This window comes from Haliotis cracherodii, unplaced genomic scaffold (assembly GCF_022045235.1).
Source record: "Haliotis cracherodii isolate W230 unplaced genomic scaffold, xgHalCrac1.p SCAF_1, whole genome shotgun sequence".
NCBI lineage: Eukaryota > Metazoa > Mollusca > Gastropoda > Lepetellida > Haliotidae > Haliotis > Haliotis cracherodii.
The window spans coordinates 720466-739104 of NW_027266264.1; the positions used below are offsets into that span (position 1 = coordinate 720466).

Consider the following 18639-nt stretch of genomic DNA (forward strand, 5'->3'; position numbering starts at 1 on the left):
GGACTAGGACACAGGACTAGGACACAGGACTAGGACACAGGACTAGGACAGCATGGAACACTGACAGATCAAGTCAGGTTGTGAGTGACAAAAGACAAACCAATATTATGTGTTTCTTGTTTAAATGTAATTAGTCATTAACAATCAATCATAAATCAACATATAACATTAGTATATCTGAAAATAGTATATGAGACAACCACAAGTTAAAGCATCATGCATCATCATGCAGCAGCAGCAGCAGCCACAGCAGATGAAGGAAGCGGCAGTTTACAGTTGTTTCACTTCTCACAAATACTCTCCATACACACATACTTAAGCTCCTCACAGCGATAGCCTGTTGGCGGACCTCTCTTTACTATCGCTGCCACCAGTCAAAACTCCCCACTGTCATAGGTGCTCACAACCAAATGACTGTTATGTTTACAAACAAATGACTGCTGCTAAATTACTTTGTCAATTTGCATTTCTATTTCATTAAAACTATCATGTAATTGATATAGTAAGAATGTAAGGGAGAAGTTGGGTGATTTTCCGTTAGTCTGCAATCTCGAACCAATCTGATTATACAAACAACAAAGTAAATTCATCTGGAAAACATGGTCAGTCATACACCTTTTCAAAAGGAAACATGATGGCATTTCCAACGACATAAACATTCTTTCTGATGACTCATCCCCCCAGCCGCTGTCTGTAAAGTAACAAGTAAATGTGCTATTCTGTATTCTCTGGGCAAGGAAATATTTAACAGTTTATTTATTTTACTCCATAAGTGAACCAACCCTATATTAAAACTTAAATCCATCTTGTTGCCATGGGAACGTAAAAAATAAAAAATTATAAAATTCCTAAATCGCCAAAGACACAACTTCAGTATGAGACTGATAGATTTGCCAAGTTTTGATCAAATACACTGAATGGTTTTCGTATTCTGCCCCAGAAAAGAACCCCATCCCCAATTGAGTCTATGTCCAACTTCATTCCATAAAAATTTTGAATTTTTTTTTTTTTTTAGAAAAATCCCAAAATATCAAAAGGCACCACTTCAGTATGTGCCTGATATCTTTGCCAAGTTTTGATCAAATACACTGAATAGTTTTGGAATTCTGCCCAGGAAAAGGAAATGATTACGGATGGACAGACTGGCTGATCGCTATATCCCTATATACAAAAAAAAGTATGAACGTTACTACATTTTGGGTTAGAGGGGAAATTTCAAGATTCTTGTAATGGCCATGCACACACTGGTGGCATGGTGCCCTGAATGTGTATATTCTTGTAATGGCCGTGCACACACTGGTGGCATGGTGCCCTGAATGTGTATATTCTTGTAATGGCCGTGCACACACTGGTGGCATGGTGCCCTGAATATGTATATTCTTGTAATGGCCGTGCACACTGGTGGCATGGTGCCCTGAATGTGTATATTCTTGTAATGGCCGTGCACACACTGGTGGTATGGTGCCCTGAATGTGTATATTCTTGTAATGGCCGTGCACACTGGTGGCATGGTGCCCTGAATATGTATATTCTTGTAATGGCCATGCACACACTGGTGGCATGGTGCGCTGAATGTGTATATTCTTGTAATGGCCGTGCACACACTGGTGGTATGGTGCCCTGAATGTGTATATTCTTGTAATAGCCGTGCACACTGGTGGCATGGTGCCCTGAATATGTATATTCTTGTAATGGCCATGCACACACTGGTGGCATGGTGCCCTGAATATGTATATTCTTGTAATGGCCGTGCACACACTGGTGGCATGGTGCCCTGAATATGTATATTCTTGTAATGGCCGTGCACACACTGGTGGTATGGTGCCCTGAATGTGTATATTCTTGTAATGGCCGTGCACACTGGTGGCAGTGATGTTACCGAGAGAGTAATGAAGGTGTCACCTGGGAAAGAGATGACGCATACTGTCCACATAAAAAAGAAGAAGTGTAATTCCATTATGGCGCCAAGGTGAACCATGTCAGAAAATCATAAGCAAATTTAGCCAGAAAGAGAAGTTATCCTTGACCTTGTAATGTGAAGCAGGTCAGATGGCTTCTGAATGCCCAACCATCACTGAGTGACCTTCACCTTCAACATCACCCAATCACCTGTGAGAACACAAACTTGGGTGGTGTTACAACATGAAGTCTCCAAATATAAATGCCAATATTTAATGAATAAAACTATTTACAATTCATTTCAGGAGTGAATGACCATCAAACAGCCCAGTGAAGTCACATGACAAGTATTGAGTTAATTATTGAATCATTCATGTGATTGAAAATACTCATGAATTACTTTTCTGAAAAGGTGACCTCGCCGGACTGATGTCAACTCGAATTTGCTCTCAAATCAAATCACACAACACACTTTACAATGAACTTGACACTTTAACATCGTCAAGGCCCTACCTGAAAGACGATGTGAAAATGTCCTTCACCTTTGGCACTTTGGTTTGAGTATGACCTTGGACCTAGAGTGAAGCTGACCTTTGTAATCGTAAGGGAGTTTGGTTTAACGCTGCTTTCAACAGTTTTCCAGTTACATCACAGTATGTCAGCAAATCTCTACAGCCTTGACGACTGGGTCCCCAGAGTAACATGCAAGCACCACTTCGTGCTGGATAATAAATTCTATCAAACATTCTCGTCAACAAAATGAGGTTGTTATGGCATGTGTCTACTACATTGTAAACAACATGTATTGCATCAATGCACTTAATATTTTCTTTGCATGAAAATAATTAAAACTATTTGATCATAATCATCAAACATCAGCCACCATTCCATGTGGTCACGTTCTTCATGTCACTTGCTGAGCTGGGCCTTCATCTGTGCCACGTTCATTTCTCATTCAGTTGATTTGTCCCGACTGGTTAGTTTGGTTCAGATATAGACCCATGGGCAACGCCTAGAACACTCTCATTGACTTCTCCAGCAATGTCGCAATGTCCTCCTCCTGAAAGGGTCTTGGACACAGCTTTGTTACTCGGTGCTGAAACATAGACGATATAGAATCATGTGTGGGCATTGACACAAGACTGCTGCCTCCAAGACAGGAGTACCACAGTCTATGTGTGCCCTGACTGTGTATATGTACCACAAGTTGCATGGTGCCCCTAATGTGTATATGTACCACAAGTTGCATGGTGCCCCTAATGTGTATATGTACCCACCTGTGGCATGGTGCCCTGACTGTGTATATGTACCACAAGTTGCATGGTGCCCCAAATGTGTATATGTACCCACCTGTGGCATGGTGCCCTGAATGTGTATATGTACCCACCTGTGGCATGGTGCCCTGACTGTGTATATGTACCACAAGTTGCATGGTGCCCCAAATGTGTATATGTACCCACCTGTGGCATGGTGCCCTGAATGTGTATATGTACCCACCTGTGGCATGGTGCCCTGAATATGTATATGTACCCACCTGTGGCATGGTGCCCTTGACAAGGTTTGGAACATCCTGAGACTGAAAGCCGAGTTCTGTCAGTCCGTTTGGGGTGCCGATGTCATCCATTATCTCCTTCACTCTGTCTGACAGCACCCGTCCAGCATCGCCACGCTTCACGTTACGTACATCCACACCTACAACATCACAGACTACAACATCCATATCTACAACATCACAGATTACAACCTCACAGACTACAACATCACAGATTAGAACATTCACACCCACAACACCACAAACTACAACATCACAGATTACAACATCACAGACTACAACATCACAGATTAGAACATTCACACCCACAACATCACAGACTACAACATCACGGACTACAACATCACAGACTACAACATCACAGATTAGAACATTCACACCCACAACATCACGGACTACAACATCCACACCTACAACATCACAGACTACAACATCACAGATTAGAACATTCACACCCACAACATCACAGACTACAACATCACAGACTACAACATCACAGACTACAACATCACAGACTACAACATCACAGATTACAACATTCACACCCACAACATCACAGACTACAACATCACAGACTACAACATCACAGACTACAACATCACAGATTACAACATTCACACCCACAACATCACAGACTACAACATCACAGATTACAACATCCACACCTACAACATCACGGACTACAACATCACAGACTACAACATCCACACCTACAACATCACAGATTACAACATTCACACCCACAACATCACAGACTACAACATCACAGATTACAACATCCACACCTACAACATCACAGACTACAACATCACAGACTACAACATCACAGATTACAACATCCACACCTGCAACATCACGGACTACAACATCACAGACTACAACATCACAGATTACAACATTCACACCCACAACATCACAGACTACAACATCACAGATTACAACATCCACACCTACAACATCACGGACTACAACATCACAGACTACAACATCACAGACTACAACATCACGGACTACAACATCACGGACTACAACATCACAGATTACAACATCACAGACTACAACATCACAGATAAGAACATTCACACCCACAACATCACAGACTACAACATCACAGATTACAACATCCACACCTACAACATCACGGACTACAACATAACAGACTACAACATCACAGACTACAACATCCACACCTGCAACATCACGGACTACAACATCACAGACTACAACATCACGGACTACAACATCACAGATTAGAACATTCACACCCACAACACCACAAACTACAACATCACAGACTACAACATCACAGATTACAACATCCATACCTACAACATCACAGACTACAACATCACGGACTACAACATCACAGACTACAACATCCACACCTGCAACATCACAGACTACAACATCACAGACTACAACATCACAGATTACAACATCCACACCTACAACATCACGGACTACAACATCACAGACTACAACATCCACACCTGCAACATCACGGACTACAACATCACAGACTACAACATCACAGATTACAACATCCACACCTGCAACATCACAGATTACAACATCACAGACTACAACATCCACACCTGCAACATCACAGATTACAACATAACAGACTACAACATCACAGACTACAACATCCACACCTGCAACATCACGGACTACAACATCACAGATTACAACATCCACACCTTCAACATCACAGACTACAACATCACAGACTACAACATCCACACCTACAACATCACGGACTACAACATCACAGACTACAACATCACAGACTACAACATCACAGACTACAACACCCACACCTACAACATCACGGACTACAACATCACAGATTACAACATCACGGACTACAACATCACAGATTAGAACATTCACACCCACAACACCACAAACTACAACATCACAGACTACAACATCACAGATTACAACATCCACACCTACAACATCACAGACTACAACATCACGGACTACAACATCACAGACTACAACATCCACACCTGCAACATCACAGACTACAACATCACAGACTACAACATCACAGATTACAACATCCACACCTACAACATCACGGACTACAACATCACAGACTACAACATCCACACCTGCAACATCACGGACTACAACATCACAGACTACAACATCACAGATTACAACATCCACACCTGCAACATCACAGATTACAACATCACAGACTACAACATCCACACCTGCAACATCACAGATTACAACATAACAGACTACAACATCACAGACTACAACATCCACACCTGCAACATCACGGACTACAACATCACAGATTACAACATCCACACCTTCAACATCACAGACTACAACATCACAGACTACAACATCCACACCTACAACATCACGGACTACAACATCACAGACTACAACATCACAGACTACAACATCACAGACTACAACACCCACACCTACAACATCACGGACTACAACATCACAGATTACAACATCACGGACTACAACATCACAGATTACAACATCACGGACTACAACATCACAGACTACAACATCACGGACTACAACATCACAGATTACAACACCCACACCTGCAACATCACGGACTACAACATCACAGACTACAACACCCACACCTACAACATCACGGACTACAACATCACAGACTACAACATCCACACCTGCAACATCACAGATTACAACATAACAGACTACAACATCACAGACTACAACATCCACACCTGCAACATCACGGACTACAACATCACAGACTACAACATCCACACCTACAACATCACAGATTACAACATCACAGACTACAACATCACAGATTACAACACCCACACCTGCAACATCACGGACTACAACATCACAGACTACAACACCCACACCTACAACATCACGGACTACAACATCACAGACTACAACATCCACACCTGCAACATCACAGATTACAACATAACAGACTACAACATCCACACCTGCAACATCACAAACTACAACATCACAGATTACAACATCACAGATTACAACATAACAGACTACAACATCCACACCTGCAACATCACGGACTACAACATCACAGACTACAACATCCACACCTGCAACATCACGGACTACAACATCACAGACTACAACATCACGGACTACAACATCACAGACTACAACATCCACACCTGCAACATCACGGACTACAACATCACAGACTACAACATCCACACCTGCAACATCACGGACTACAACATCACAGACTACAACATCCACACCTGCAACATCACGGACTACAACATCACAGACTACAACATCACAGATTACAACATCCACACCTGCAACATCACAGATTACAACATCACAGACTACAACATCCACACCTGCAACATCACAGATTACAACATAACAGATTACAACATCACAGACTACAACATCACAGATTACAACATCCACACCTGCAACATCACGGACTACAACATCACAGACTACAACATCCACACCTGCAACATCACGGACTACAACATCACAGACTACAACATCCACACCTGCAACATCACGGACTACAACATCACAGACTACAACATCACAGATTACAACATCCACACCTACAACATCACAGACTACAACATCACAGATTACAACATCCACACCTGCAACATCACGGACTACAACATCACAGACTACAACATCACAGATTACAACATCCACACCTACAACATCACAGACTACAACATCATGGACTACAACATCACAGATTACAACACCACAAACTACAACATCACAGACTACAACATCACAGACTACAACATCACAGACTACAACATCACAGATTACAACATCCACACCTGCAACATCACAGACTACAACATCACAGACTACAACATCACAGATTAGAACATCCACACCTGCAACATCACAGACTACAACATCATGGACTACAACATCACAGACTACAACATCACAGACTACAACATCACAGACTACAACATCATGGACTACAACATCATAGACTACAACATCACGGACTACAACATCACAGATTACAACATCCACACCTGCAACATCACGGACTACAACATCACAGATTAGAACATCCACACCTGCAACATCACAGACTACAACATCATGGACTACAACATCACAGACTACAACATCACAGACTACAACATCACAGACTACAACATCATGGACTACAACATCACAGACTACAACATCACGGACTACAACATCACAGATTACAACATCCACACCTGCAACATCACAGACTACAACATCATGGACTACAACATCACAGACTACAACATCACAGACTACAACATCACAGACTACAACATCATGGACTACAACATCACGGACTACAACATCACAGATTACAACATCACGGACTACAACATCACAGATTACAACATCCACACCCACAACACCACAAACTACAACATCACAGATTACAACATCCACACCTGCAACATCATGGACTACAACATCACAGACTACAACATCACAGACTACAACATCACGGACTACAACATCACAGATTACAACATCCACACCTGCAACATCACAGACTACAACATCACAGATTACAACATCCACACCTGCAACATCATGGACTACAACATCACAGACTACAACATCACAGACTACAACATCACAGACTACAACATCATGGACTACAACATCACAGATTACAACATCACAGACTACAACATCACAGATTACAACATCACGGACTACAACATCACGGACTACAACATCACAGATTAGAACATTCACACCCACAACATCACAGACTACAACATCACAGATTACAACATCACAGATTACAACATCACGGACTACAACATCACAGATTACAACATCACGGACTACAACATCACGGACTACAACATCACGGACTACAACATCACAGATTAGAACATTCACACCCACAACATCACAGATTACAACATCACAGACTACAACATCACAGATTACAACATCACGGACTACAACATCACAGATTACAACATCCACACCTGCAACATCACAGACTACAACATCATGGACTACAACATCACAGACTACAACATCACAGACTACAACATCACAGACTACAACATCATGGACTACAACATCACAGACTACAACATCACGGACTACAACATCACAGATTAGAACATTCACACCCACAACATCACAGACTACAACATCACAGATTACAACATCCACACCTACAACATCACAGACTACAACATCACAGACTACAACATCACAGATTACAACATCACAGACTACAACATCATGGACTACAACATCACGGACTACAACATCCACACCTACAACATCACAGACTACAACATCACGGACTACAACATCACAGACTACAACATCACAGACTACAACATCACGGACTACAACATCACGGACTACAACATCACAGACTACAACATCACAGATTACAACATCACAGACTACAACATCACAGACTACAACATCACGGACTACAACATCACAGATTAGAACATTCACACCCACAACACCACAAACTACAACATCACAGATTACAACATCACAGACTACAACATCACAGACTACAACATCACGGACTACAACATCACAGATAAGAACATTCACACCCACAACATCACAGACTACAACATCACAGATTACAACATCCACACCTACAACATCACGGACTACAACATAACAGACTACAACATCACAGATTACAACATCCACACCTACAACATCACGGACTACAACATAACAGACTACAACATCACAGATTACAACATAACAGACTACAACATCACAGACTACAACATCACAGATTACAACATCCACACCTACAACATCACGGACTACAACATCACAGACTACAACATCCACACCTGCAACATCACGGACTACAACATCACAGACTACAACATCACAGATTACAACATCACAGACTACAACATCATGGACTACAACATCACGGACTACAACATCACAGACTACAACATCACAGATTACAACATCCACACCTGCAACATCACGGACTACAACATCACAGATTACAACATCCACACCTACAACATCACAGACTACAACATCACAGACTACAACATCCACACCTACAACATCACAGACTACAACATCACAGACTACAACATCCACACCTACAACATCACGGACTACAACATCACAGATTAGAACATTCACACCCACAACATCACAGACTACAACATTCACACCTACATCATCAACACCTACATCATCAACACCTACAACATCACAGACTACAACGCTATCATTATATTACACTATTATACAGTTGATATATATTATAATGGACTTAACATGTTTAATAAGCTAATAATATCATCCATTATGTTACAAGAACTTTTCTATAGTTTAATCCACGATGAATAAAACGACAAGACGTGTATTCCTGCTTACCCAGACATTCCGCAGCCTCGATGTGTCGCTCAGGGCATGCAGGAGCTGTAAACTCGAACACAGCTGGCGCCGTGATGATGACGGAGAGGCCATGGGGCTGAGGCAGAGGAAGTCAAGTCAAACATGACATCGAGTCAAACATAACAACATCATATCTAACATGACAACACAAGATACTGCCAGCTGGACTCAGAGCACAGCGGCGCCACCTACAATCAGAGCATAGCGGTGTCACCTACAATCAGAGCATAGTAGTGCACCTACAATCAGAGCATAGCGGTGTCACCTACAATCAGAGCATAGTAGTGCACCTACAATCAGAGCATAGTGGTGCCACCTACAATCAGAGCATAGTAGTGCACCTACAATCAGAGCGCAGCGGCGCCACATACAATCAGAGCACAGCGGCGCCACCTACAATCAGAGCACAGCCGCGCCACCTGCAATCAGAGCACAGTGGTGCCACCTACAATCAGAGCACTGCGGCGCCACCTACAATCAGAGCACAGCGGCGCCACCTACAATCAGAGCACAGCGGCGCCACCTACAATCAGAGCACAGCGGCGCCACCTACAATCAGAGCACAGCGGCGCCACCTACAATCAGAGCACAGCGGCGCCACCTACAATCAGAGCACAGCGGCGCCACCTACAATCAGAGCATAGCGGTGCCACCTACAATCAGAGCATAGTACTGCCACCTACAATCAGAGCATAGTACTGCACCTACAATCAGAGCATAGTAGTGCCACCTACAATCAGAGCATAGTGGTGCCACCTACAATCAGAGCACAGCGGCGCCACCTACAATCAGAGCACAGGAGCGCCACCTACAATCAGAGCACAGCGGCGCCACCTACAATCAGAGCACAGCGGCGCCACCTACAATCAGAGCATAGCGGTGCCACCTACAATCAGAACATAGTAGTGCACCTACAATCAGAGCATAGTAGTGCACCTACAATCAGAGCATAGTGGTGCCACCTACAATCAGAGCATAGTAGTGCCACCTACAATCAGAGCATAGTGTTGCCACCTACAATCAGAGCATAGTAGTGCCACCTACAATCAGAGCACAGGAGCGCCACCTACAATCAGAGCATAGTGGTTCCACCTACAATCAGAGCACAACAGCGCCACCTACAATCAGAGCATAGTAGCGCCATTTACAACAAGAGCATAGTACTGCCACCTACAATCAGAGCATAGTACTGCCACCTACAATCGGAGCATAGTACTGCCACCTACAATCAGAGCGTAGTCCTGGCTGTAGTCTTTTGACGTAAACTTCTTTCCCTGGCTGGAGATTGGGTAGCACATGCCGTGGCTGGAACACAAGGGAGACAACTTTGTCTTGACTGAATAATAACAGTGGGTGAGTGAGTGAGTGAGTGAGTGAGAGTGAGTGAGTGAGGTTGAACGTCGCTTTTAGCAATATTCCATCAATATCACAGCGGGGGACACCAGAAATGGGCTTCACACATTGTACCCATGGTGAGAATTGAACCTGGGTTTTCGGTGTGACGAGCAAAGGCTTTAACCACTTGGCCACCTCACTGCCCCTTTTCAGCCATAGAGTATTTACTCACATGTTATCATTTACATTGTGTATTGATAGTTTTCTTAAGGGACATATTCTCTCTCTATTGTGCAATACAAAGGACACTTTACAGGTTGTATCGATGTGAGTCACCGGCTGCATGTTGTCATGGTTATGTGGTCACTGACTCACCACAGATGCACTCCTCCGTTGCCGAAGCCGATTCCGGCATAGGAGCTGGCAAGATGCATGGCTGACCGAGCCTCCTCATCACCCACGTCATACACAGCTCTATCAGACAGAAATAACAACTATAACGCTATGTCACATCATATCAACTATAACGCTATGTCACACAATATGAACAATAACGCTATGTCACATACTATCAACTATAACGCTATGTCCCATAATATCAACTATAACGCTGTGTCACACAATATGAACAATAACGTTATGTCACATACTATCAACTATAACACTATGTCACACAATATGAATAATAACGCTATGTCACACAATATGAACAATAATGCTGTGTCACACAATATCAACTATAACGCTATGTCACATATGAACAATAACGCTATGTCACACAATATCAACTATAACGCTATGTCACACAATATGAACAATAATGCTATGTCACATAATATCAACTATAACGCTATGTCACATATGAACAATAAAGCTATGTCACACAATATCAACTATAACGCTATGTCACACAATATCAACTATAACGCTATGTCACATAATATCAACTATAACGCTATGTCACATAATATCAACTATAACGCTATGTCTCATAATATGAACAATAACGCTATGTCACACAATATCAACTATAACGCTATGTCACCCAATATCAATTAATGCTATGTCAAGCTTCACTCGCATTAATTAACTTTGCACAACAATAAGACGGCCTGACTGCACACTTTGGACAGTGGAAATACCAACTTGAATATAAACACAAACACTTTTTATTGAGCAGCAATTGTAACAAGTATACAACAATGTCATTCAAAAAATAGCAATTACACAATGGGCATCAGGTGAGTTATCACTGCTGGGGTAAAGAGATCTACCCACTCCTGTCAAGCTTGTTGACACCTTCTCAATCAGTGAACAGTTCTGGTTCCATTATGTTATTGCCTATGAACTTCCTGAATGCCAGTCAACAGAACAGACATATGAACTGTTACTTGTCTTTATGGAAGTAAGGAAACCACATCCACATCCAGACCACTACCACAAACACAAGCACGCACGCAAACCACCCCCATGGAATGTGAGGAAACTAAACTTTACAACACAGAAGAATACGAATGCAACTCCGAGGAAGACATAAACGAAATAACTCTCTCAACCCCCAAAAAACCCAAAATCTTTAAACGCAGGCCTCAGCAAATGTCAAACAACAAACTAAACAACTTAACCATCCTTCTCGCATTCATGTTAAAGGAAATAAACCCAAACGCTAGCACTAAAGCTTTCTATACCGCAGCAAATAAGCTTAAACTGACAACCCTTACCTACGAATTCTTCAGCATAGGCCTCAAATTAGTTAGCCCTACCTCAACCAAGTAAAAACCCCTAGCCTAAATCAAACCTAACCTCCAAACACTAAAAGCCCAAATAATGGAAGGCCTAAACATATTTCAGTGGAATGCCAACGGACTTAATTCCCACTGCCACGAACTAAAAGCAAAATTTAAACAAGACAAGACATTGCCTGCATCCAAGATACCAAATTCTCAAAAAAATCTAAATTTACTCTACCAAACTACAACTCAGTTAGAACAGACCGAGCCAAACCTAAAACCGCTAGAGCTGCAGGAGGATTAATAATACTAATCAGAGAAGACATTAACTATGAAGAAATCAAAATAAACACACCAAACCTAGAAGCAAACGGCATCCAAATAACTCTCAAAAACCAAAAAATAAACATCATTAACATATACCACTGGGCAGAACAAAAAATTCAAGCTGAGGACCTAAACAAATTACTCCAAATAAGCAATAAATCAACTATATTCCTAGGAGACTTTAACGCTCACCACCCCACCTGGAGCATAGATGAAAAAATAGATAATCATGGCAAACTAATCTCTGAATGGATAGAAACAAATAACCTGGTACTCCTAAACAATAACCAACCAACTAGATACGATAAGAAAAACCATAAAATGTCGGCTATCGACCTAACCATATGCACCCCAGATCTGGCCCAAAGTACTCAATGGGAAGTTCACGACGCCCCACTAGGTAGTGACCACTTCCCTATAAACATTACCATAGGCAATACAAACGTTCCTACCCAAACAGAAAACCTAGAACCAAAATTCAATTATAACCAAGCTAACTGGGACAAATTTCTGGATATCTGCAACCAAGCCAACCTAACCAAACTAGAAAATAAGGACCCAGAAATCTACTGCAAAAACCTAACAAACTACATAATCAACGCAGCCAAAGCATCAATACCTTATAAAATAAATAACGTAGGCAAACCCTCGGTACCATGGTGGAACGAGGAAATAGAACAAACTAGACACAAACGTAAAACAGCCTTCAATAGAGCCAAACGCGACCATAACCATATAACAGTAGCTCATGAACTAAACCAGAAGGTCCAAAAACTAGTCAAAATAGCTAAAACCAAAGATTGGAAATAATTTTGTGAAGGAGTAAATAATCGCACAGATGCCAGAGCAGTCTGGCGAAAAATCCACGCCATTAGAGGCTTAAAACGTCACAAAAAAACACCCAACAAAAACAATTCAACCAACCCTACCGAAAAGGCAAATAACCTGGCAAACCACTTCTCGGCCATAAGCAGCAACAATAACTTCAGCGAAAAATTCCAACAAAAACTTAAAGCAGAAGCCAAACCTACTAAAGAACCAAATAATGATAACTTCGAAATAAACCAACCTTACTCAATGGAAGAACTCCAGTACGTACTCCAAAAAAGGAAAAAGGGAACTGCCCCAGGACTAGATCTAACATCCTACCAAATAATCAAAAAACTCCCCCCCCAACCTACTCCAGGCACTACTTAAACTATATAACCTAATCTATCAAAACGGACAGGTACCAACTCCCTGGAAACAGGCACTAGTCATCCCTATCCCTAAACCCGATAAACCAACTAACCAGGCAAATTCTTATAGACCAATATCCTTAACCTCAAACCTATGTAAAGTAATAGAATCTATGGCCAAAAATAGACTACAACACTATTTAACTCAAAATAACATCATAAACACAGATCAAAGCGGTTTCACTCCTGGCCGCTCAACCTTAGATAATCTCGCCCGACTAGAACAGGACATCAAGACAGGACAACTCAACAAACAATACACAACAGGCATCTTTCTGGATTTCTCCAAAGCATTCGACATGGTTTGGCACAACAGGCTAATACAAAAACTTAAAAAAATAGGACTAAAAGGACAAATAATAAACTACATTCAGGACTTTCTAAACGAACGTAAAATAACAGTGGGGATAGACCATACTCTATCGGACCAGTGTCCCATAGAAAATGGCACTCCCCAGGGCAGTATCCTCAGCCCCACACTCTTTAATATAATGATAAACGATCTCTTCGAGGGCCTATACCCTAAAATAAACACATCCAAATTCGCGGATGATGGAGACCTCTGGATCCGCACTAAAAGCATTAACATGGCCCAAAATTTACTCCAAAAATCTCTTAATAAAATACAACAATGGGCTGACAAATGGGGCTTCTCCCTTAACTCAGAAAAAACAACAGGAATAGTATTCAAACATAAAAACATGAAACCCGCCTCCCCAATCCTCCAGCTAAACAACCAAACAATCAAATTTCAAAAACAAACCAAATTCTTAGGACTTATTTTCGATGAACATCTCACCTGGGATGCTCACATCCAAAACCTAACAACTAAATGCAGTAAAGACCTAAACACCCTAAGATGCCTAACTGGCTCAAACTGGGGAGCCTCCAAAGATACCCTACTCTCACTCTACATATCACTAATTAGATCAAAACTAGACTACGGCTGCGCCATTTACAACACCCTAAACAACTCTCTATCTAAAAAACTTGACTCGATACAATATCAGGCTCTCAAATTCATTACACGCACCCAACATGGCACCTCCTACACTTCACTTCAGGCCTTAACAGGAGAAATGCCACTAAGTCTACGCAGGGAACAGCTAAGCTTAAATTTCTGGGCCGCATCCCAATCAAACCCTCTAATCCAAAACTTAATAAACCAAAATATCAGCCCCAAAAACCAAGCTCTAGCTCGTAAACACCCCTTACTTACCCCAATATCCCAAAGAATAACAAACTACGTAAATGAACACCAAATTAAAAATCTTAAACAAAACTGCAAACAATCAAATATCTTCACCCCTAAACTTAAAATACCCAAAATAGACACAACACTAGCTAGCCAAATAAATAAACAAACCGACCCAAACATAGCTAAAACCACCACACTAGCATACATACACGAAAATTGGCCAAATTGGTGTCACATTTACACGGACAGATCTTCAGATCCGACCTCCAAACACACAGGTTTCGGAGTCCATACCACACAACCAACTAAAACCAAACAATCCTTCCGACTCCCAAACAACCAATCAATATTCACGGCAGAACTAATGGGCATGGCCTCAGCCCTCCATAGTCAAGAATCCCAAAACCACAATAAAATCCTAATACTTACCGACTCCCTAAGTGGACTGCAAGTCCTCCAAAACAAAAATACCAAAAACTGACCTAAGTTAATAAATCTAATACTTAAAAGCTCCAACGACCTAACTAAGGCAGGCAAACAAATAACCTTCTTGTGGATACCCGCCCACGTAGGTATATACGGTAATGAAAACGCTGATAAGGCAGCTAAACTATCCCTCAAAATCCCAGAAATAAGCTTAAACTTACCCATCTCAAAATCAGAAATTAAAAGCGTAAATAAGCAAAAAATCACCAAAAAATGGCATAACCTATATCTAAACTCAAATAGCCAAATCAAAAAAGTACTCAGCAAACCACTAACCAAACCAAAAATTCTCCATCCATCAAAAAAAATTGACAGAGTAATCACTAAACTCCAAACAGGACACACCAACCTAAATAACCACCTAAAAAAAATAAAAAAACATACTACAGGTAGCCCACACTGCAAACAACTAGAAACCCCAGAACACGCACTCATCTACTGCACACACTACCTAACACATCTAGCCGCATTACAAACCACCCTCAATCTAAACAAGGCTCTCACTCTAGAAGCAATACTAAAACCCACAAAATAAACTAGAAAACTTCAAGGCCTTAGGTGTATTCTTAATCAAAACGGAACTAATAAAACGCATCTAAAAACACTATAATCCACCAAATCAAAATTACATAAACACACAAACATCCACCATACCCAGCTCCCTTAGTTCTCCTCCCCTACCCCATCAGCATCTATTCCAAATCTCAAAATTCCCAAATTCTATATAAGCAACCCCTAAAGCCCCTTCTTGGGTTGCACAGACCACTTTCGCCCCTTTCGGAAACACATTAAATGGCTTGGCCGGGCCCGTGTGCGAAATACGCATCAGTCGGAAAGCGCACATTAAATCTCCAAAGTAAGTAAGTAAGTAATTTATGGATGTGCCAACTAAACCAACAATACACAGTAGGCATATTTCTAGACTTCTCTAAAGCTTTCAATATGGTATGGCATAACGGGCTAATACAAAAACTAAAAAAAGCAGGACTTAAAGGCCAAATAATAAACTATATCCAAGACTTCCTAACTAATTGCAAAATATGGGTATCGACCAAACGCTATTGGACCAGTGTCCCTTAGAAAATACCACACCCCAAGGTAGCATTCTAAGCCAAACATTTTAAACGTTATGATTAATGACCTATTCGAGGGAATACCCAATAAAATTCAAACTTCCAAATATGCGGATGATCGAGTCCGCACCAGAAGCATAAATATGCCTCAAAAATTACTGCAGAATGCATTAGATCAAATTCAAATATAGGCAAATAAATTGGGTTTCTCACTAAATGCCGAAAAAAACACACAGGGATAGTATTCAAACACAGAAATATGTGTGCAAAAACCCCTAAACTACAACAAAAAAACATAAAATTCCAAAAAGAAACCAAATTCCTTGGACTTATCTTTGATGAACACCTCACCTGGGGTGCTCACATTAAACACCTAACAAATAGATGCACTAAAGACCTAAACACACTACGCTGCCTTACAGGTTCCAACTGGGGGGCCTCCAAGGAGACCCTACTTTCTCTTTACAAATCACTAATTAGATCAAAAATAAGACTATGGATGCCAAATATACAACATCTTAAACTCCTCATTAACCGATAAACTAAACTCAATTCGATGTCAAGCACTCAAGATAATCACACACACTCAGCATGGCACACAGCGCATATCGCTACAGGCACTAACAGGCGAAATACCCCTGGATCTATGCCGGGATCATCTAACAATGAATTACTGGGCCTCAACCCAACTCCAAGCTTTCGCTCGCAAAACCCCCCAATTTACACCAATCTCTCAACGCATAATAAATTACCTAAATACACACAACCTAAATACTTTACAATTAAATGCAGCCCCAAATAACACCTTCACGCCCAAACTCCAAACCCCCCAAATCGACATATCTCTCTCCACCAGACTAAATAAAGGAAATGATCCAAATACTGCTAAATCCTTTACATTAGCATACATTCACGAAAAATGGCCAAATTGGGTGTCACATTTACACAGACGGGTCCTTTGACCCGTGCTCAAAACGCACAGGATTCGGCATCCATATCAACAAACCCAAAAAAGAAACACAATCATATAGGCTCCCAAATAATCAATCAATTTTCTCAGCCGAATTAATGGGGATAGTAACAGCTCCGCACAGCGTTCAAATAAATAGTCACCAAAAAACCCTAATTCTTTCAGACTCATTAAGTGGGCTCCAGGGGATAAAAAACAAAAACACAAAAAAGCGCCCTAAACTGATACAACAGATATTTAAAAGCGCCTACGTAAACTAGGTAAAGACACAGAAATAGTTTGGATCCCTGTCCACGTTGGAGTGTTTGGACAAAGCAGCTAAATCAGGACTAAAATTGGAAGAAGTAAGCATCAGCCTACCAATATCCAAAAAAGAAATTAAAAGTATCACAAAGTAGAAAATCT

General features: G+C 41.3%; 1 protein-coding gene across 1 annotated transcript in view; it reads right to left on the reverse strand.

The window, feature by feature from the left end:
* Positions 1–100: 100 nt before the first annotated feature.
* Positions 101–18639, reverse strand: part of LOC139471084 (hydroxyacid-oxoacid transhydrogenase, mitochondrial-like) — a 47787-nt gene continuing 29248 nt past the window's right edge. Inside the window, exons 10-14 of the mRNA XM_071253383.1 lie at positions 11588–11686; positions 11104–11182; positions 9857–9953; positions 3434–3591; positions 101–2995 (exon numbers count right to left, since the gene is read on the reverse strand). Coding sequence (XP_071109484.1) covers positions 2912–2995; positions 3434–3591; positions 9857–9953; positions 11104–11182; positions 11588–11686 — 517 coding nt within the window. The 3' untranslated portion in view covers positions 101–2911. The remainder of the gene's footprint in view (positions 2996–3433; positions 3592–9856; positions 9954–11103; positions 11183–11587; positions 11687–18639) is intronic.